The following is a 22,088-nucleotide window of genomic DNA, read 5'->3' as shown; positions in this document are numbered from 1 at the left end:
TGCACGTGCAACCAAAGCACGGCGACAGTCAGTGAGAGCGCGATGGTTCAGAGCGTTTGCAAGAAACGTCCTGCCGTTGTTAACTTGCCAGTGGCATAGGGGAGCGTACAAAACCTAACATACCTTTCGCTAAATTACCGAAGCATCAAAAAGAATGCTGGTAACGTTGGTACGAGCGCTGCATGCGCTTGCATTCCTTATCCAAAAGATTCCAAGAAAATAACCAAAATAAAGCGTTTGTAGAACACGCGTGCGAAATGCCTTGTTGTTGTTGTTTTTGTTTTTATTTTGTATTTTTGCCTTCGAACAGTTACAACTGCGGACGCCAGCGCGCGAAGCGTGTGCACCTACGTTCCCGCATTATCTTTGATGCCTGGGAAATTCGGCAAAAGGTATATTGGGCGCGCTGATTTGCCAATTAATTGGCTGGGCCGCATACGGTTACTCTGGTATTAACTTGCACGAAGCATGGCCTCCGTTTACTCGGAAAGCGATGACACCTGGGAGGAAATATTGGCGCTTCAAAGACGACATTGTGCGGGCCCTACGCGACTATCGAGGGAAGTTGTGGTGGTTGCATTCGAAGCCAACTTCGGAACAGACCGTGGCGATGTTGGAATTCCCATCAATCGCTGAGTCTGGACCCCTGATTTCGGCAACATGTTTTACAGTCTTTTTCTGGGTGCGCCGCGTCATGTAGAACATGGCATGTCTGTTACGCGCATTGCTTAGACAGATGCTCGTCATTGACCCTAGTTTCATGCCTCAACTGCGGCAAGGACAGTTTTATGAACGATTTGAAGCGGCGTGATCTCTGGCACGGTGTCGAAGCCAGCTCCCGTCAAGGTCCGAGCAGATGCGCCGAGTGCGTCTGCTCTGCCCATGGAGGTAAGAAGCTTTTATCGTTGAGGGTGTGTCCCTCCACACTTCTGGCTTTACCTCTGATGGTGTCATGTCTCCTCCAGAAGCTTCCTACCTCCATAGCTCTGACCTTATCGTTTTGATAGGACAGCGCGAGCCGCATTTTTCTTTTGTTCGCTTAAAGGGGCGATGCAAAAAATTTTGTACTTTGCGCAAATACCGTTCAGAACGGATCCCTGACGTTTTTAGGTGTATTCACACGGCGGACAAATTTCGGGAACGGTGTCCGCGGACCTGTTAAATATGCGTATCACGTGGCTTCGACGTCACAACGGACAAGTCCGCGGACTTGGGCAAGTCCGAGAACATACGAATTAATACTGTATGGTTGGCGTGAACCAAAGCGAGAACTGCTAGTCCGAGCTCGTACCTTTCTCGCTGCCTTCGCTGCACGAGATATCTGTTCAGGATTAGTATTTCCCAACGCTCTCACCTCGCGCCGAGAGCCTTGGTGGTGCTTCGCTGCGGTCCAAGCTACAAGAAAACGGCCACGCAACGCACGTGACGGTCGATTCCAATCCCGCCAGCGTCTGATGAACCTGGCATTGAAGACGACAACGATGAAGGGTCTCAGCGAGGAAGCGACGCTCTGTTTAATTGCACTCGTAGAAGAGTTTCCTAAGCTTTGGTGCCTTCAAAACGACCAGTACCGCAACAACGGTATAAAAAAAAAAGAGCTCTGGAAACAAATTGCCAATGAAATGGAACGGCGCTACTCCCAGTATGGGCCTTACACGGGAGGTGAGTTCATTGAAGGCGGACTAATTAGTGTCGATTCCGTGTTGTATTTGACGGCTTATTGTTGTCTAATACCTTAGAGGGAGTGAGGTTTTTTTTTTTTTTTGAAATAAGCGACGTATCTTCAGACGGGAGAAGGAAAAGATTACGAAGACGAAGAGCGGCCAAGCTGCGGAGTACACGTACAACGGTAGATGGAGGTTCTACCGCAGTTTCCTGTTCTTGGATCGGAGCAAACCTGTCCTTTCCCGGGAGTGCAACGAATGTTACCAACACAAGAATCCCAGGGGAGTGAGTAACGTTTGGCGGGTTGACCCATTCGTTTAACTTGATTTTTTATACCTATCGAACGAAACGTTGGCGAGCGTTCGTTGATGGAGGTCACTGAATCCTGTTAGCTTGGCTGACGATCGAGTTCTGGCTTTGCTCTACACGCTTCAGCAATTTGTTTTGTTCGGGCTTCAACATTTTGTTTCGTTCACTCGTGTTAATCACGGTTTCTTGAAGTGCTGGTAGTCTCTGGATGAAGCTGCGAGACACTATCTTAGGATTTGACAACTGGCGGCCCGCGGGCCGGGTCCTGGCCGCAATGCAGTTGCATTCAAATTTATTAAGTAAACTTTTTTTTATTAAATTTCGCAAGTGAAATTGCCAACCGCCGGTGAGCCTTCGATGGGTCCGACCTGCTGCGTCTTTATAAAAAACAACTCTCGCTTCTCCCACAATACTACGGTTGTGACATCTGCTCTTGGTCACGTAACCCATCGCCCGTCCTCCCTTCACTACTAAAACTATATTTCTTTCTCTCTCTCGATCTCTCTCTATTTTTATCTCTCCTCATTGCTCTGAACAGTAAATGGCAGACACTTGCGATATTCTGCCGTGCAAGCGGGAGTTTTACATACAGTTCCTCTACAGTAATGCATTCGTATTTCTTTTACCTTTCCAGATGGACAGTGAGACAGAATTGGCGTCTGTTATGACAGAGATGAAGAAACCTGTCCTTGGCACGCCTTCCACACACACACCGCGCGGAACAACGATTCCCAGTGTGGAAGTGTCTGGCACTCCTGTGAAACGCTCAAAGTGCGATGACGAAAAAAAAAAAAAAAAGGAACAGATGACAGCTCCAGCTTTGGGTGGAAAGAGCGCACGGTTGCTTTCACTAAAATTGCGGAAAGTTTTGCAACTGAAAAAAGTTGCGACAGCGCTGATAATTTCGGAAGAGTAGTGGCGGGCCACATGAGAAACCTAAACGGAACCAATTTTATTGGGTGTCAGATAGAGGTATTGGAACTAGTCAAGCGTTACCTAGACCGACAGCAAGAATAAATGTAATTCAACGAACCCAATTTAAACTAAAAAATGTTAATCCAAAATTAGCATTTCGCACTCATAAGTAAAGGGAATACTTGAAAACAAACAAATGCTTGTATCCTTTGCCTTTTGTACTTATTCCATTCGGACCTGATGGCTGTTTTTGTTAAACTGGGGCGGGTGTGTTAGATTGCGAACCAATATTATAGCATGACGAAATAAAAAATAAGAAAACATTAAAGATTCTTTCAAGTTTATTTACATAAAATTGAACAATTAGAGCATTTTACAAAAAGTTTTTGGTGGTCAAAGCGCCAGCACATGCGTGAACGATTGTTAAGTAAAGGAAGTAGCAATATACAGCTCATGAAATAGTATATTTGCTTCTGCACTTGACTGAACATGCAGATAAGGTTACATTTTGTTATTTATCCGCAGATTAAGGCCCGCCTGTTCCCTCTGTCACGCGACGGCGCCGTCGTCATTAAAGTATCTCAGTAGACGCTCACGCACATCTAGAGCTCTTGCCCCGGAGCGCCCTTTGCAACTTCCTAGCCCGAAGTAGATTGGCCTTTTTCGCTGGTGCTCCTCCCTCGACGCTTTAAAAAGCACAGGTGCAGCTCGCAAATAGCTGTGCAGCACACAGGCCGCCTTGATGAATGAGGTGACCCTTCCTGGTTCGGCATCGATAGTCGTGTGCAAAAACCTAAAACGGTTTGCCAGAATGCCAAACGCATTTTCTGCTACCCGTCTGGCTCGGCTTAATCTGAAATGTAAAAAAAAAACGATAAGAAATACGGTGTTTAGAAATGACATGATGTAGGCAACACACCTGTAGTTAAATATAACCTTTTCTTCATCCAAATTTGTACCAGTTTACGGCTTCATTAAGTTTACAGACAAGGGGAAGGCGTCGTCTCCCACGATGACGGGTGGGACGCCGACCGGTCCAGGTCCTGAGATCGGCAGCCCGGCTGTTCCGTTCTCGATGGCATTCCGCAGTGGTGTCGTCCTCCAAATGCCTCCATCTCCATCAGACCCAGGTGCGCCAACATCAATGTACAAAAACCTGCTGTCTGCGTCCACAAGAGCAAAAAGCACGATACTGAAGGTCTTCTTGTAATTAAAATAAACAGATCCAGAGTTCGGAGGTTTGATAATTGTGACACGTTTTCCGTCCAGCGCTCCAATACATTGCGGAAACTGCCATCTTTCGTAAAAGTTCTTCATTACTGCAAGCCACTCATCTTTCGTCCGCGGGGACACCAGATATTTTGGTCCCAGCATTTTGTAAATGGCGTCACAAGTTTCAACGAGGAACCCGTTGACGGCGCTGTGGCTAATGCGGAACTGCCTGCTTAAGGAATGTTGACTTTCGCCTGAAAATTCGCAAGAAAACAAGAAACACGGCTAAGTCGAGCGTAGCTCTCAAATATGCTGAAACAAAGACAAAAGTAAGAAGAATAACCACACACCTGAAGCAAGAAACCGCAACGTCAGTTGAAGTTTGTCCTTGGCTGGAATGGCTGGACGCATTTCAGTGTCGAGTTTTTGGATGCATGATGCAATTGACGAGAGAATGTCAGCAAACTGGTTGGAGTCAACGCGCAGCAAGCGGCGGTACTCCACGGGGTCGCTCTCCAGAAGTTCTTGATAGAGTAGATTCTGTATGCCGAGTTCCTTCTTGGACATCCATGTTTTAATCCATGGTTTTTTTGCGTCGCTATTAGGTGCGTCCGCGACTTCCTCATCCGCCATCATGAGGGCACAAGCCACAACAACTCGTGAAGCCTTGTTGGCCTCCATGTTCGAATCGAAAACAATTTCCCGTCGTTTTCTTTCTTTTTCTTTTCGGCTCCTCTTTTCACTAAGCGCAGGAATCCTCGAGCATCTTCCACAGCTGTAGCTCGTGCGTACTAATCGTACTGGAAAATGAGCAAAGGCCTATCGGTGCACGAGAACCGTGAGAGGCATATAAAAGAAAAAGAAAAAGAAAACCGCTCGTGCACCGAAGTGTACCACGAGCACTTTCACGCAATCTTTTCCCTGGCTTGTCCGAGGACCACAGCGGACTCGAAAAAAGGCAGAATTGGATCGCTTTCAATACTCCTATAATCATGGTCCCGCAGGTCCACGGACATAGTCTGTGACGTTCGCCCACGTGATACGCAAGATATATCAGGTCCGAGGACACGTTTTTCAGGTCCGTGGACATGTCCCTTGGTTTTGCCTGCTGTTTTCGCAAGAAGAATGGAAGATTTTATACCCCGGAAAAGGTGACGTCACGCCTTTCGTAGGAACTTGTCCGCGGACGAAGTCCTTCGTGTGAATACACCTTAATGACCTATGAAACATGCGTTTGTTTCTCACCCCATGCAAAAGAAGTCACAGAAAAAAATTAAAGAAAAACAAGCAGTGTTCACCCCCTCAACTCGCAGCCAGAACAAGGGGCCACGTGATCTGGAGTTGATTATATGCCGCCAGTGTTGATCATAGCCACGCGTTGGGGTTGGCAAGGCGCAGGACACGCGCTGAGTTCCGGAAACTGTTATGGCTCGGCTATTGTCGTCGTTGCAGCGATTGGACGCGGGCCACTACCCGAATGCTTCTCAAGCTAGTAATTATCACGAGCCCAAATCGAGTGCGCACGCGATTTTCGGGTCCAATGTATGAACCGCATTCACATATCGTCATTGGGGTGTACTGCAACCCCCAGTTACGTTATCAAGTTTTGCAAAGAAGAGATTGACTGAAAACGATTGCTTTTATCTTTGAAACTATACCGCAACAAAGGAGTTTCATGGCCAGTGGCGTTGCGTGCGAGTATCCTTGAGTCCCCCTAGTGCCTGTAAGCTCTGTAAAGTGAAAAACATTCTAACTGAATATCGTTGCACCGCCCCTTTAAGCTTGTTTTGTTATTTCAGACGCTCTGTTACTGCGCGAGGATAAATGCTAACGCACACTTGTAAACGACCGTGGCTCGAGCATAATCAAACGCTGCAGTGTCGACAGTGGCGCTTTATGCTCGGTGCAAGTACTACACTGTCGCGTCTTACGTAAAGCCCCTTCGTGTTTTAAAAGTAGCGCAAGGTGCGTCGGTGCAAGAGGCACGTGCAACGCGCAGCCCTTGGGGAAATCATGGCGGCACAGCGCAGCACTAAGCTAGATTGCGGTCGCCGTGTACTTCCCAGAAGTGGCGCGCGGCGCGTGTCTCGAGCATTTCCAGAACAATTAATGGCGCCACTTTTCCCAGCCGTACGGGCGCGCTCGTGCTCCTAGTCGAGAGAAACAGACGTATATGGGACATTATCTGGTCGATCGCGCTGCAGCGTTCGCCACGCAGCGTGTTCTCACCTAAACAGTATCTTACACCGTGGCCTGAACTATTCCTGCTGCGCACGAGCACGTGCTCAGAGGCGCAGTCAAATTTTGGAGCTTGCCGCTGTTGCTTCTACGCGCAAACGACACAGGCGCGTGCCAAATACCCACATTTTTAGCCAGAGATGTATAAGATTATCTGACACCGCTATCTTCTTACCCGTGTACAGAGTAAGTGAACAAGATTTACCACGTAACTATTAACCTGAAACGTTCATTGGCTATTGGGCAGGAGATCGAACTATAGGGGGCGCTTTATCGAGGTTGTTGTCCCCACAGCCAGGTGTTTACTAACACAGCATAACAAAGAAATTGAACCTCGTCATGCACGGCCTGGACACGAGCGCTTCGCTCTGACCAATGCTTTGGTCGCACGAGGAGCGGCCTTCGAATCGTCGTTATCGCTGATCACGAACAAACAGGAAAATTCGGTTTGTTGCCCCACAGCTGAAGCGTGCCGCTAGAGGCGTGACTGTTCGATCTCCTCCCCTGTTTCACCTTATGCTGGACGACACAGGAGCCACCGGATCCAATTCATAGCTCGGAAGGTGCCACGTGCCCTTACGATTAAGTGGAGCGACGCGGGGTGCGCGGAGTCGCGAGACAAGCTATAAACTATGGTGATCATGCAATTAGTGCAAAGGTGCAAGCAAGCTAGACATGGATGATAGCAATCGGGGTTAGCTCAGTTGTTAGAGCGCTCCTTGAAATGGAGACGTCCCTGACTCGATATCAGGACCAGGTGGAATTTTTCAGTCGCGCACCAGTCACCTAGTTGTGTTTCAAGATTTGTGTTTGTCCTTTGTCCACCTTGTTCCCCTTCTCCAATAATTATTATAGTCGTACGAACTATGAATTGGCTCGAGTACCTCGTAGCGTCCAACGCGGTACATCGTAAGGGGAAACGGAGTATAGGTGTTCGGCATTTTGTGAAGCCGAAAAGGGAAGTCTGGATAAAAGCGTGGCCGAGAGGCTCGACACTGATTGGTTTTCAGTGGGGGAGAAGAAGCCATCGCAGTAAGATAGCGTTTGCGCCAGGGGGGAATCTAACCCAGACCCTTTAGATTATTAAGCGAGTGCCTTTCCAGCATGTCACGACACATTACCGTGAGTTGAATTGCTCTTTGACGAGAAAGCCCTGCGGGGCACCTGTTCTGCATCCAACAGATAGCACCTTGACACCCTGTCACACATTTTTTAAGTCCGGGTTAGCGCCGTATCTCCATTCCAGGAATTGCTATCGAGTGTACTACATGTCTACCGTTAAGTCAGTCGCTAAAGTAACCGATTAAGAGTGCCGAGAGCGGAGACGCTACACGTTTGACGTGCAACACAATTGCCCAGTGATTTCTTATACATTCTTAATATTCTCATAACATGCTGCCAACATTTATGTAGGTAGAACTTCATTTCAAGTACTTTTAGCACATTCAGAAGAGAGATTCTGCATGGCAGCATATTATGCACTGATATCAGATCGGCGGCCAAAGTGGGAAGGACCTTGCTGCTGCGTACGCCTTCTGCAGCTATAGTTCACATTACCGAATTCGCTTTCATCGGCAAGTATGTTACAATGAGGTCACGTGCAAGCTATGTTTTAGCCGCGCTAATCCATCCAAAAAGCAAGATTTCTTCTTTTTTTTTTCATTAGAAGTATACGCAGCAGTCGCTCCGACGGACAAGATGAGACTGGTGCTCTTCTTCTGGCTTGCCTGCGGAGGGTTCTGGAACGGCGGCGCACGGGATACCATGGTGTGAGTTGACCTTCGAGCACCGGGCATCTTGGTCTTTAATCTGAAGAACGGACAATTCGCCTTGGTATGGTGTCTCGCGTTCGACACCGCACCTGTGAGGACGTTTTAAGGATATGCAGCTCACGGATACGTGTCGCTTTTATTCATGGAGGGTCAACATCCTAAACAAGGCTACTAGTCGCAACTTTCACGGCCAATATGGGACGCACTATGTCCTATGAAAGTGTCTCTTAACTGGATAATCGTCGCATATAACAACAGGACGAGGTTGGGTCTGCGACGCGTAATATTTTGCGAAAGACGAGCGTTCTAAGTCTCACCTCACACTTACCGGCTGAGAAAGGTATAAGCACAATTTTCTACTACCATCGCACACCTCTCTACCGCCATCGAAGAAAGCTGTGGATAACCGACTAGTACCTCAGCCCGGCTATATGGCACAAAGTCAGCGCGGCATCGGCGATATTAGCGCTGTGCTGTATGTGCAAACAATTGTGTGTGCCATCTGAAGAATTTCAACTGTTTTGCAGCCACGCAGCCTCTAATACGAACGACGAAGAAAGTGTTGGCAGCGCGCTGTACTTAACGCCTCTCATTGAGTCTGGACAACTGGAGCACGCCAGGAACCTCAGCCGTGTCGGCTCGCTCGGCCAGGTGGAAGACGTGCCCGGTTACTCCGGCTTCCTCACCGTCGACGCTGAGCTGGGCAGCAACCTCTTCTTTTGGTTCTTCCCATCGAAGGTGGACAACCTATATGTATGATCTCGCTCTGGCAGACTTTTTCTCATGGCTGCTATAAAAATATTGGTTGCAACCCTTTCCAGACAGAACCGCGCAGTGCGCCTTTCCTGCTCTGGCTCCAGGGAGGTCCCGGATCCACGTCGCTGTTCGGCCTCTTCTCGGAAAACGGACCGTACACTCTAAGAAAAAAGTTGGCCTCAAGGGACTAACGGCAGCATTTGGTCCTCTGAACCTCCACTTGCCCCCCGTAAGGACCATCTGGTTCAAGCTAGGTACCGCGCGCAAAAGCTGGGGACTAACAGCGCTCGACTGGGACTAACCAATAGGCGTGCGCGAGCAAAAGCAGCCATTAGTCCCCCTCAGTCAGGGGGCATCTGTAGGATTTAGTCCCCGAAGGCAAACGCAATGTTCGCCGGGAGGCCGGATGATATTTCGCTCGTCTTGGGGATCGGCGAGACTCTGCCCAGCACGGCTGAAAGTGTTGACAAAACTTGGACGAAATTGGCGAATTTGTTTAATGTGCCACGAACGTTCAGACATTACATGGTAGAGCTTCACGCGTTGTTCGAATGCGAGTTAACGAAAATGTTGACTCTACTTCACCGTACTATCTCGTCAAAAATGATCTGTTGACATTTCACAAGTCCCATTCACGTAATTTGCCTTCGCGCAAAAAAAAAAAAAAAAAAAATGAGCATTAATGCAAACGCAACACCTCCGAATACTAACACTTTTTTTTTTTTTTTCTTAAATGAAAATTAAGAGTTTGCAGAAGACGCGCTTTCAACACCGGAGGCTCGCAGTCAGAATAAATGGCCACTTCACTCGCTAAAACTGAGTTACTGAGAACAGGTCGAGCCTCGTCTGTGCGTCTCCCCGTAACCAACCTTTTGGTAGTCCAATGTCGAACTCAAAATCCGCACTGACACACTTGATGCACGGCACGTTCCACTCAAAAAGCACATTCAGGGGCAGTATCCAGACGCCTTCATGCCATCGTCGTCGATGGTTCTGATAACATTCCAGACGAACAGCGGAGAACGAACCGCGCCCGGACGTCATTCATGGCAACACCCTGCTAATACAAAACAAATGCGAAAAAAAAAAAAAAAAGTCCCCCGAGAAAATTGAAGAGAGAGAGAGAAAGAAAAACAAAAGCGTGCTTGCTCGTAGGTCACTTGACCGACATGTTGAAAATGGCGACCTTCGACGTTCTCCCGTGTCCGTGTGTAGTGGGAGAGGGAAATTCGGGGAAAAGAGATTTCCCTTTCCCCTCCCACCAACTCTTTACCCCGCATTCCTCGCTCTCGTGGGGGGTTGGCAGATGGAGGGCAGAGAGGGCCGTCGGGAAAATGGGAAGGGGTCTTTGTTTGAAAAGAACCTGTTTTTAGAATAGCCTTCGTCAGGACTTAGAAGCTGGTCGTCTCCGATCATTGCGGGATCCGGTTTGGAATCGCGGTGCTGCAACACTGCACTTGATCTGTTCTGAATTCACAAGACAAGGGAACTCGATTAAGGTATGTCAAAGTACTTCAGTTTATGGTATATTCATTAACTGCGGCGTCAGAAAGTGTTTTATTTTGAGCGCGTTCTCTAGCTTCCAAAGCACGCGCCATGCTCTATTCTTTTTGGCACCATGGTTGCTTATTTTGTTACGCAGCACAGAGACCTGATATTCAATCGTATTGAGCAAAACGCCAGTTCTACCCATCGCTTATTTTTTGTGCTTTGCAGACCTTGGCAGGATCGCTTTACCATAAAGGCCTCTTTACACATGCAGCTGAGAGCTACAAGCATAGCGCTGACCTAGCGCTAAACGCGTGCTGACGGGAGCTTTCACCAGCTGTGTATCGCACCGTCAAAACTGTTGCTCATGGCAGACGAAAAGCAGCTCAAGACACGTGAGCAGCGCTACTTCAGCGCTTCGCTGCGTGTGAGAACCGGCTTTAATGGAGACATTAATTCGATTGTACAGACTTTTGCGTTGATGGCGGGAGCTCGTTCCGTCACTTTGAAGCATAGTTTGAGCACGCACACGCTGGGTCTGTAATTCGCAGCGAACGGTCTACTAAAAATATAATATTGCGCTGGTCTGCTGTCAACAGATCGCATGTTAGATGTGAACCATTGTAGCACCTTTGTAGACTATTTGTTATTTCAATATGTGTGTGTTATATCTCATACTTTTGCTGAGCGATCGGGTATTTCACGCTGCCCCTGTTGCTAATAATCCAAATTCCTCGCAAACAGGCAAGAAGCTGCAGGTGCCCCAATAAACGGTGCTTGGACCACGACCGGTTTGGACAGCCGTCCGAGTGTTCAAGCCATCGTCGACGCAAGTGCACCTCTTCGGAATCTGGCCTTATCGTGGAGTCTACCGCTCAGGAACTTTGACTTCAGTCATCCTTGAATGCGATGTGTATTTACGAGGCAATAAAGCTACGTTTAACCTGAACTGCACGATTTCGTTTTGGAAATTTGTGGCTCGGGACCAAATGCAAAGGATAAACCTTTAGTCCCAAGGGTCTAAATCCAACGGCGCAACGTTTAGACCCAGGGGTTCAAGTGCAAGGGCCTAACAGTTGGTCCTTAGGGTTCATTTGAAACGGTGTAACAGTTAGTCCTTGGGGTCCAAGTGCAAGGGCCTAACAGTTCGTCCTCGGGGTTCAATTGAAACGGTGTAACAGTTGGTCCCAGGAGACCAAGTGTAAGGGCCTAACAGTTGGTCCTCGAGGTGCAATTGAAACGGTGTAACAGTTAGTCCTAACGGTGCTAGTGCGAGAGACTAATGGAGGGGCGCAACTGTTACTCCCCTTCCCGTTAGTCCCCGAGGGGACTAATGGTTGTGGCAACGCACTTGCTCCCTTCGGGGACTAAGTCGCGCTCCCCTTTTTCTTAGAGTGTACCTAGTGGCCGAAGACGGCACGCCACACCTGCGCGATGTTACGTGGGTCAACAAGTTTTCCGTGCTCTACCTGGATAACCCCGTGGGTGCGGGCTTCAGCTTCACAGAATCGGAGGAAGGCTACGCTCGCAACCTGAATGACACATCCAAGAACTTGTTCGAGGCCCTGCAGCAGTTCTTTACTCTTTTCCCCGAGTACATCGACAACGACGTCTACGTCGGCGGAGAATCGTATGGCGGTTAGCATTTTTTTTTTCATAATTTATAGTTACTACTTTAGGTGTGATGTTACTTCTTTGAAAATCAAGCTTACTTTTTTTATGAACACAGATTGTGTTTTATCATCCCTATAGATCCTTTTCGAAATTCAGTACTATCTGGTGACTGAAATAGCAGTTTACCTTTTACCGTACTTACTGCGGTAATCGCCCTGCAGCCTGTAGTATTTCGCCGGGCACCATCACTTTCGCTAGTCAACAGAAGTCGAGAATGTGTGTTTTTACCTTACTATCGTTTATTGATCTGTTTCGATGGTGACGAATATACAACCGGTAAGAACGAAGCACCGACCTCCATTGAAGCTGTCATTAAAGTTTATACATCAAGGGCTGTAAATCCGACTATGGGTCGCCATGAGATTGACTGAACCCGAATTAGAAATGAACTCTTACGGAGCTTTTGTAATCAATTCTCGCGTCACATCGTACTAACGTCTCAAATGTGTAGGCTTCGCATCGTCCGCCTCGGAGCATTTTCACCTTCTTCCATCATCAGTAACCAGAGGACCTCCATTAGTACGACACATATGCGCATATGCCATTCCTCCGATGCTGATAGTGATTAAAGTGGCCAGAGTGGAATTTGTGAAAGGATCTATTGTACAAGAAAACCGTCATGATAAACCGTCAGGAAGGGCTGTACCATCGTGACGTCACATAACACCGCGATGTCATGGGACAACGTAACGTCGCATCAAGGCGTGGCGTCAGATGGCACCATGATGTCGCGTGACGTCACAGCCGTATGACATCGTGACGTCACGCGACATTACGACGTCACGTACACAGTGACGTCACAGAATCACGTGACGACGTAGTGTCATCTGACCTGTCACTATGTGATATCAAGGTGTCGTGTGACATTAAAGTGTCACGTGATGTGACGGTCTCACCCGACGTCATGTTATTATGCGACACTGTGACATTGTGCGGCGTCAGTTGTGTGGCCTAGTGATGTCACGCGACATCACACAAACGCACAGCAAGCGCCCAACTTATTCATAACAGATCACGTACTTCCTAATCATTGTCTGCATGATCAAGATAGTGCTCTTTTTTTTCTAACCGTGTCATCGTCATAAAGTGCGGGCCTAAAGCAATTAGACAAACAATTCCGAGCCAAAGTTGCCACTGCAAAAGGAGAGCTTGTACGAAGTACATGCAGTGTGGCTGCGACTTAAAGGGGTACTCCGGCTATTTATTCGGGACCCCGATTTGCCGGAAAATTTGCTAAACACACCAACGAACATCGCTAAAATAGTATCCCAAATATTATGTCAAAATATTTTTTTGCGAAATTATTGTATTTACAATTTTTGTCCTCACCGTGTTTTATTTTATTATTTTGTTTTTGTTTTTTCAAACAGAACGTTTTTATTGGCAACAACAAAAAATTATGCTGTCGATTTTTTGTTCCGAACTGATTACAAGCAGTTTCGTGATGCCAAATGAATGCTTTGGAAACTCGCTCCAGTACCAGCGCACTAGCACGAAACAAATGCTAGGCACAGTCTATTTTTCAGACTGCTCACTCGACTGGCAAGCCTGCCTTCCACTGACGTCACAGCACAGAAATTGCGGGTATATTTGAATGTTGATTTTTGCAACATTTTCATTGGCCAATTTCACAGTAACTATTGTGAATTTTGCGATACTAAACCGCATACCGAAAAAGGGAACGCTGGGGATTCAGAAAAGATAGTTAATTTGGGTAGCTAAAAAAAATCGTCGAAGTACCTTTTTACCAGAGATTGCAACGCATCTGTCACGAGCCATAAATTAAGGGGGATCGGTGGCCGGGTGGGCTAGCGCACGCCAGCTCGCAGCACGTAGAGCGAAAGCTCGCGCTGCATAACCCAGGTATCATGGGCTCAATTCCCGCTCCTCCCTGTTTCGATCTGGATGAGCATCATTCCGGCGTAGGGTCGTGTATCACGACTCTGTAATGCACGTTAATTGAATACCCCAGGCTAGCCGTTGTACTGCACTGGCTAAATTTTTCATCTACAGCTCAGATACCAGACGTTCACTGAGGCTGACTAACTTCCGGCTGTATAAACGTACACACAACATTATTTCAAGCCACAAAGTCTAAGTCGTGTCTGTTCAGCAAGCTCTCCAATGCCGCGTTCACACTGAGTACTCAACCGCCTCCGTAAAGTGGTTGCGAACGCGGTTGCTTAAAGATGTAATACTAATTCATGCGCAGGTAATGATGACAATGGGCTGATCCGCTTCGCAGTTGCGATTCGAACGCCAGTGTGAATGCAGCGTCACAGCCGGATGATTCTCGCAATATTGAAATATTATGAGTAGTGTCCACGTTAGAGAGCAGATATTTGGTTAATCAGCACAATTGTTAACCTGTGGTCTATTCAATCCCGTAGAAGCAAGTAATCAATTACTGTGGGTCCGACTGGTGTTTGCTAAGTGGAAGTAGCCTCTTAGGGTCTGACAAGAGACTCTCGAGATTAACTGTAGGTACTTGATTATCAAGCACTGTCTAAAGGACGCATGACCTTATGTTAAAATAGGAACACGAAGTTTAATGACTCTAAATGAAATAGTTAAAAATCAACCTCCTAGAGGCCTCTGAGGGGCAGCTGATGTTTTGCCACTTTTCTGTAAAACCTCAAATATCTAGCCTCAAGAGACCCAAAAGGTTTATCCCTGAAGAATTGATTTTTACAGCCTGATGTATAGACCAGTTTAAACAAATACTGACCAGTTTCGTTTCGGTTTTGATTTAAAGTCAAATGTCGAGATGTTATGCTCGAAGCAACTGCCAAGTGGTAAGCAGTTATCAAGCAAGGCGGTCGTGGGTTTACCGTACAACGGTGGGATTTATTGAAATCTTTATGTTGTGATGCATTTTTCTTCGGAGAGAGGAACATAGGTCAAAACTCGTTGTCTTTCTTCGCTAGCAGGTCATCGAGGAAGGACTGCCCTTCTTCGATAATCCGCGAGCACTACAGCGGTTCTCAAACCAGAAATAATTGAAAGTTATATCTTAAAAATGACCTTTTGCAGGAAAATATGTTCCTGCTCTCGCCTACACCATCGACACGGCCGTCCAACCACGGGTGAAGATCAACCTCAAGGGAATCTACATTGGAAACGGCTTCATCGATCCCGTCTCGATGATGAACTTCGCCGACTACCTTTACCAGATTGGGCTCGTGGATAAAAGCGGCGCCACATTTATTAGGCAGCAGACGGAAATAATTGTAAAACTAATCGAGGATGGTCGCTACTTGGACGCCTTCAACGTTATTGACCCTGTTCTGGCGGGTATCTTTACAAAGCCAACCTACTTCAAGAATATCACCGGAATGGACTTCTACTTCAACTACCTTTACTCCAAACGGCCTAAGAATTACCAATATTTTGACGCTTTTCTCGAGAGTCCAACGGCCCGCAAGGCATTACACGTCGGAAACCGTACATTTACGGATACGAGCAAAGTAGTTCAGGAGTATCTTAAGGAAACCTACATGGCATCCGCTAAGCCTTACGTGGAGGCCCTAATTGAAAAGTACAAGGTTATGCTCTATAGCGGCCAGCTAGACATCTCAGTTGCGTACCCGCTCACGGAGAATTTCATCTCCACCCTTCAGTGGTCGGGAGCGAAGGCCTTGACCACAGCGCCGCGACAGATCTGGGCGACCCCCGATGGAGAGGACGTTGCCGGTTACGTAAAGCAGGTCGGCAACTTCACCGAGGTCTTTATCAGGAACGCGGGGCATATGTCACCCCATGACCAGCCCGTGGTCTTGTTGGATATGATGGTCAAATTTGTCGACGGCAAGCCCTTCTCTGGTTTGATCTAATTTCGAGCTACTGACCGTCCCTTGTCTGCTGGGAAAAAAGGTCCCGTGTAGATCCTTGAAGTGTCAGTCTACGTTTCACTGAGAGCTTTAAGCCGAGGTCACCCTGCTCATACATCATATAAAAGACACGGCGTTCACTAAAAACACGATAGCCGGAAATAATCTGCAGACAGACCTCAATCATTTTCGAATCATGCCTTCCTTCATACATATGTACGTTTCCAACGGGTCTGCAGTAAGGCTTTTGTTTGACCAATGTGCCGGGATTGTCATAAAAAAAGAAACTCGCCTGGGACAGCATCTCTAGACTGTGTTTTGTAGGATTTATTAGCAATGTGACTTCGGCTTACCTCGGGTACTCTGGCGAATTTATAAAGCTACCCCAACTAACTATATCTTTTTAGAATCATTGTCCTTTACCCTTCCGGTATGCTATTTAGAACCGCTAAATACAAACTAATTGTTAGGAAATCGGGAAGTAAAAATGATGCCACGGCCAACATCATTCAAATCTACTGTGATTTTCAGTGTGCCGTGACGCCAGGAGAAGGCGGCCTTGTATGTCGAGCTCGGCAGTCTAAAATTTGACTATGCACCGTCTATTTGTTCGTGCTGCTGCGCGGGTTGCTGGAGCGAAGCTTCCAAAGCAATCATTTCAAACGATGAAGATGATCGCAATCAGTTGGGTACAAAGTCTACGGTCCGAAGAGTGAGACCCTGCCTTCCGCTGAGGTCACTTTTCTATTGTTTCGAATAGAAACTTTCATCTTGAAAAGCACGGCGAGGACCCAATCTTGGGAATTCAAGAACTTCGCAAAACAAGTTTTCCCCCAATATTGTGGGTAAATATTTCACCGATGTTTCATGACTTTGTGTGTTTAGCAACTTTTTAGGCAAATCGGGGACACCAAAAAATGCCGGAGTACCTTTCGTGGGTTTCCTTTGTTCACGTTCCTGTGAGCTGCTCTACAATGACCATGTATTGTAGAAGAACTTGGAGTTGGGATAGTTGGAGAATGTTGAAAACCATGGTGTAAGGCGCAAGAAACAACGGACACAAGAGAGAAAACAGACATACAGGCGCCTGTATGTCTGTTTTCTCTCTTGCGTCCGTTTTTTTTTTTTTTCTTTTGCGTTTTACACCATGATTTTCTACAATGGCCAGCTGCATTATCTGGAACGGGTGGTGGGTGAAACAGGCACTCGATGAAATTGTTCCTACCCAAATTATAGGAGGTACCCCGATCACAACCAACACGAGCTCCTACATAACAAGGCCGGAGGGTTGAATTTTCCACGTCATCAGAAGAGGCAAACACAGGGCAATGTGTAGACTCGGCGTTTTCCTCTTTAGATGACGTCGAAAATTCAGCCCTTCGGTCTTGTTTATGTAGGAGGTGTTGCCGCAATGCGAGGGGAGTAATTATTTCCAACATTTTCTTTTAGTGCGAAGCTCTTAGGCGCCCGTTTCCAAATTGAGCGGCGTCACCGTCGGCGTAACCGCGCGCGTTGCATTATGAGAATAATGCAACGGAGCGTAACCGCGCGTTGCCGGGGAAAATTTTCCCCCTAAATTTCGTGGGGAAATTTTCGCTAAAGTTCCGGCTGAATTTGGCGGCAAAATCTTTGATAAATTCCTCACTAAATTTAACGGGAAAATTTTCGCTAAACTTCACGCTAAATTTAGCAGGAAATTTTTTGCTGAATTTCCAGCTAAATTGGGTGGGAAAATTTCCGCGCTAATTTTAGAGGGGAAATATTGCGAATGTTTGCCCGCAACATTTAGCGATAAGAATAGCAAAAAATGTCCCGCAAAATTTCCCCGCAAATATTAGCGTCAAATTTTTGCGAAATTTCGCGCTAATGTCCCGCTAAATGGGAGCGGAGGAGGAGAGGAGAAGGGGAGGCAACGGAAGGGAAGGAGGGGCATACTTTCCCCTCCGTACCCTCCCCTCCTACTTTTCAAGAGCTGCGCTGTAATTTTGCATTACAGAAAATTGTAAACATCTTTCATTCCCTTGTCTAGAAGATCAAATGTGTTATATATACTACCAAAGTACGGAAAATAAAGAAATATTTTAGATCTAACTCGACTCGATGTGATTGAACTGAATAAAACTGTGCTCAACACGAAAGATGATAGATGTATTGAGAAGGGAGATGGGGAAAAGATTGAATAGATGAGTGTGAAAAATTGGTCAGATCAAAGTAGCGGTTACGACTGGACTCCAGGGAGCGAAAAAAGCGACGAATTTCGCCCGTCCACTTTCCCTCTACACCTGGCGCCAGGAGAATGGATGTTGCGCCGCGCGCAAAGCGAACGCGCCGCCGGGCAAAGTTCATCAGTTCTTCGCCGCCTATTCGCTCTTTGGAGTTCAGTTTTTAGTAGGTAGGAATATAAACAGCCGGAAGTCTGCCTTACTGGGAGTTTGGTCTGCCGCGACGCTGAAGACACCCTCGACGGATGCGCTTGATGCGAGAGCGGTGTTGTAGCGCACAAACACTTTGCGATTGCGTACCGGTTGGTGGTTGCGCATGTGCTTTGGCGGACGCTTCCGAGTCCTTGAGGAAGCGAAGCGCCTTACTGTGGAGACTCCCATTAAGAGCGTTTCAGGTGGGGGCGGCGAAAAACTGAAAAAATCGTCCGTGGACGGATTCTCCGGAGCGTCCGCAAAGACGGCGGCCGTTGCGCAACCAGAGCGGCGACGACTGAGCTCGTAGGCCAGAAGACGATGAAACCCGTATGCAGGAAGCGAGACACTCTTGACGGCTCGAAAGTCAAAACGTCTTTGAGCGCGTTGACGCTCCCATCCTTTTGCATCTTTCTACTTTTTTAGGGGTCAAAACGAGTGTCCAACGTTGGTTCAACATAGACGAGTGACACTCGGGCAGACAGAGCGAGTTTTTAGGTAAAAAGACTCAACTGAATAATTTGAGCTCTTTCGGAAACACATATTTGACTAGTTCTAAATGATTACAAAACAGAGCTATTGAAATACAGCGAACGTTATCGCAGAAAAGAAAAAAAAGTGATTGAAGCGTTAAAAAGCTACAATAAGATGTAATTCACTCTAAAAAAAAAAGGGAGGAGAAAGGGAGGAAAACAACGATGTTCCTCCCTGTCGCCAACGGAAGGGAGGAAATTGCCCTTGTTGCCCCCTTTCACCGATCCAAATGCAGCGCGACCTAGTGGCGCTTGAAAAAGGGACGAAAATTCCTCTTCTATATTTGTGGCGGCAGCGGCGGTCGAACCGCCGCTGCCACCGCAAACATGTTTAATGGCGGTGACGGCAACTTGAGCGCTTGGTAGCTTGGTTGCCGTCACCTCCGCGAGAAACGTATACTCTTGAAATAAAGCGTACGTACCATACAGCAAAAGGTAATCCGTGAGGCGTTTATTTCAGTTCTGTATAAAACAGGACTGCATACGAGCACTGCGTTGCGGCGAGCGACTCCGTCCGACACACGCTGTAGTCCGTCCACATCGGAAAAACGACCGGCTTGCGGGAACACGCGTTTTTCAAAGACCATACCCCCCACAAGAAACGACACTGCAATGACGATTCGGGGAAGGGACGAGGCAACGGATCCGGAAAGCAAGGTCAACTATGCATTCGGGAAGAGTCCACTTGGAAGAAAGGGTAGTACAGACATTCCATTCTCGTTGCGGGGCAAAGTGGGGGCGGAGGGCAGATCCGCGGGCTTGAAGAAACGCATGATTCGACAGAGCCAACGGTTCACCGCTGCTTCTTTTTAGTTTGCGCTGCGCCCCATCTCCTGCTACATGTCAAAACTCACACTAAAAAAAAGAAAAAAAAAGACTCCGTTTTTTACGTTTCTTTTTTTTTATTCGGCTGACTTAGTCTATTATCACGCGATCCCTTTTGTGTCGCAAAACGAGCGCAGCTAACCCGGCGTCAACAAACTGGATCTCAAACTCGTCGCAAACGTTATGGACGTACTTATAAAGGAAGCAAACATGAACATAAGCACTCGATAATAAATTTAAATACTATTTAGATAGAGACATGAATAGAAGATTACTAACAATTGCTTTACGAACCTCTATTTTAGCTTTACTGTCCGAAAGAGTTCCGTTGCGTTATACCAAAATGAGTTGCTGGGCGAGTTGGATAGACATCTTGACTTAAACAGCGCAAATAAGTTACGTAAGGAAGAGACAACAGAAAGGAAAAAGCGTTGCGATAGCTCTCGAAACGCTATATTCTGCACCGGGCTGCAAACGCTCTACTAGAACACGAAAACGTGGCTCCGCTACGGTATATATAGCGGAAGCCATAACGGATTGCGTATGGAGTTGCGGGAGTGACTAAACGATCTATTAAAACTCTCAACACGGGCTTTTTAACTTTCTGACTCGGGCAATGTGATGTTTTCAAGGGGTTGCATTATATCACCAAAGACAGTCTTATTTTAGTTGTCTGCTGAGGATACCAAAGTCATGGTTCGTGGGCCTTTATCACGCCCGGCACTTACTTTTTATAGGAAAAACGCTCCAGATTAGTAAATTAAAACAATTCTAAATTTCTGTAACACCGGTGACAAACATGAACCAAGATATCTTCTCTGCTGTTTCAAGAAGTCTTGTTAAAATCAGTAATCTTGTTTCTTTGAAAATCCGTTGAACTTGTGCAACATTTAAAATCATTAATTACCTCACCAAAACTGAAAATAATTACACTGGCACTGAACACCGCAATCAAGCAATAGCTTGATTGCGATGTTTAGCACAGTGTACTGCATTTCAGCACTGCATTGTCAAGGTAATTCATCAAACTTATTCAGAAGAAAATTATTAAATTTTAGTTAATTAGCCTAATGATCTACATTTGCTTTGCTCGGGGTGTTGAATTAAGAGATGGGGGCTATTTCACAAGACAATTCAAATAATGTATTAACCCGAAGGAAAAATCCATCAATGTAACGCTGTTTGGCAGTCAATGTTTTCTAGTAGACCGCTGACTGTGCCTGACTGTACGTCAAGCATGTCTGATTGGCCAACAAGTTACTCTGACCGACAGTCAAACTCCAGTCATACCCCGCTTGTCGGCTTTCTGATGGTTTCCTGGTGGCAGTCGGCCGCCGCGAAATGCCATCAGAATGTCCTGGTGGTGATTCTGACTGTACATCGATTGTCTCTGACTGTACGTCAGAAAGCTTTGACGTGCAGACAGAAGTACGGTCAAAGGACGTAAAGTTCGTTCGGATACCACTATTTCGTCAAATCTATGAATACGAAAAGTAATCTATGCACGAAAAACGATTTCGGGACTTGAGCCCATAAAACCGCTGACGTTAGAGATATGACACGCAACCGACCGGCGACCTTGATCAGAAGCCCGCCGAAGCGCCGAACACGATACTTCGCACTTCGCTTCGCCCATAAATGCTTCGCCGAGCTTTCATGAACGATCGCCCTCGACTCGTTTTGTTTGCCCGCTTGCTCCAACTTGTCGATCCTGCCCGGGCTCTACAATGTCTTATGTTTTAGTAGAATTTCTACTCGACAAGACCCAGCCTGTTGTGAGTTCCGGCGATGTAAGGGACTTTGGCGGTGTAGTTGAAGACGACAAGGTGTACCAGGTCTACTGGGCCGATGACGCGCGAACAGAAGGATCGTTCTACGACGCGAAAGTACTCTACATGGCAGGTGAGTAGAACTGAAGTACGGCGAGTGATGTACGAGTGCTTTGCACAACATGCTGACGGCTTAACTGCATTTGCAGCCGAAGCATCTCGTATAAAACGAATAGTCAAATCGACTGTCTCTAGCGGTGCGTAGCATAGCGGTTAAGGTGCTCGATTTGTACGCAAGCGTTTGCGGGCTTGATCCGCGGTGGTCCTGCTTTTTTTTTCTTTTTTTTCTCGAACATTTTGTTTTATCGAGGCATTTGGTGATATTTATGAGTGCATATAGCTTTACTCTTATATAAATGCTGCCCTTGTTGATGAAATTCCCTTGGCAGTGGCAGTCAGACGTCATCTGATGGACCATCAGATGACGTCTGATGGTCCATCACGTTCCACCAAGGCTGCTGACCGGCAGTCAGTGTCCCAAATTACGTAGCTTGATGGAATTTTCAATAGGGAAGTAAGAGTAATATTTACTCCACCTTTCCGCGCTTATGTGCCAAATGATAGCAGTCACCGAAAAAGTCGGATTCAAAAATAAGACTGCCAGATATAGAGCTAGTGCGAACTTGGC

At 46.9% G+C, this 22,088-nt stretch overlaps 1 protein-coding gene across 1 annotated transcript; it reads left to right on the top strand.

Annotated features, from left to right (window-relative positions):
- Positions 1-812: 812 nt before the first annotated feature.
- LOC120837551 (venom serine carboxypeptidase-like) lies at positions 813-15,899 on the top strand (the record flags this gene model as incomplete). Its single annotated transcript, XM_042288390.1, has 5 exons — positions 813-865; positions 8,672-8,849; positions 8,933-9,021; positions 11,749-11,993; positions 15,063-15,899. Coding segments are annotated over 5 exons (1,365 nt in total), but the record flags the coding sequence as incomplete, so codon positions are not given.
- Positions 15,900-22,088: the final 6,189 nt, after the last annotated feature.

Source organism: Ixodes scapularis, unplaced genomic scaffold (genome assembly GCF_016920785.2).
Source record: "Ixodes scapularis isolate PalLabHiFi unplaced genomic scaffold, ASM1692078v2 ptg002615l_1__unscaffolded, whole genome shotgun sequence".
NCBI lineage: Eukaryota > Metazoa > Arthropoda > Arachnida > Ixodida > Ixodidae > Ixodes > Ixodes scapularis.
The sequence above is the reverse complement of the archived record's forward strand: the minus strand, read 5'-3'. Positions and strand labels throughout refer to the sequence as shown.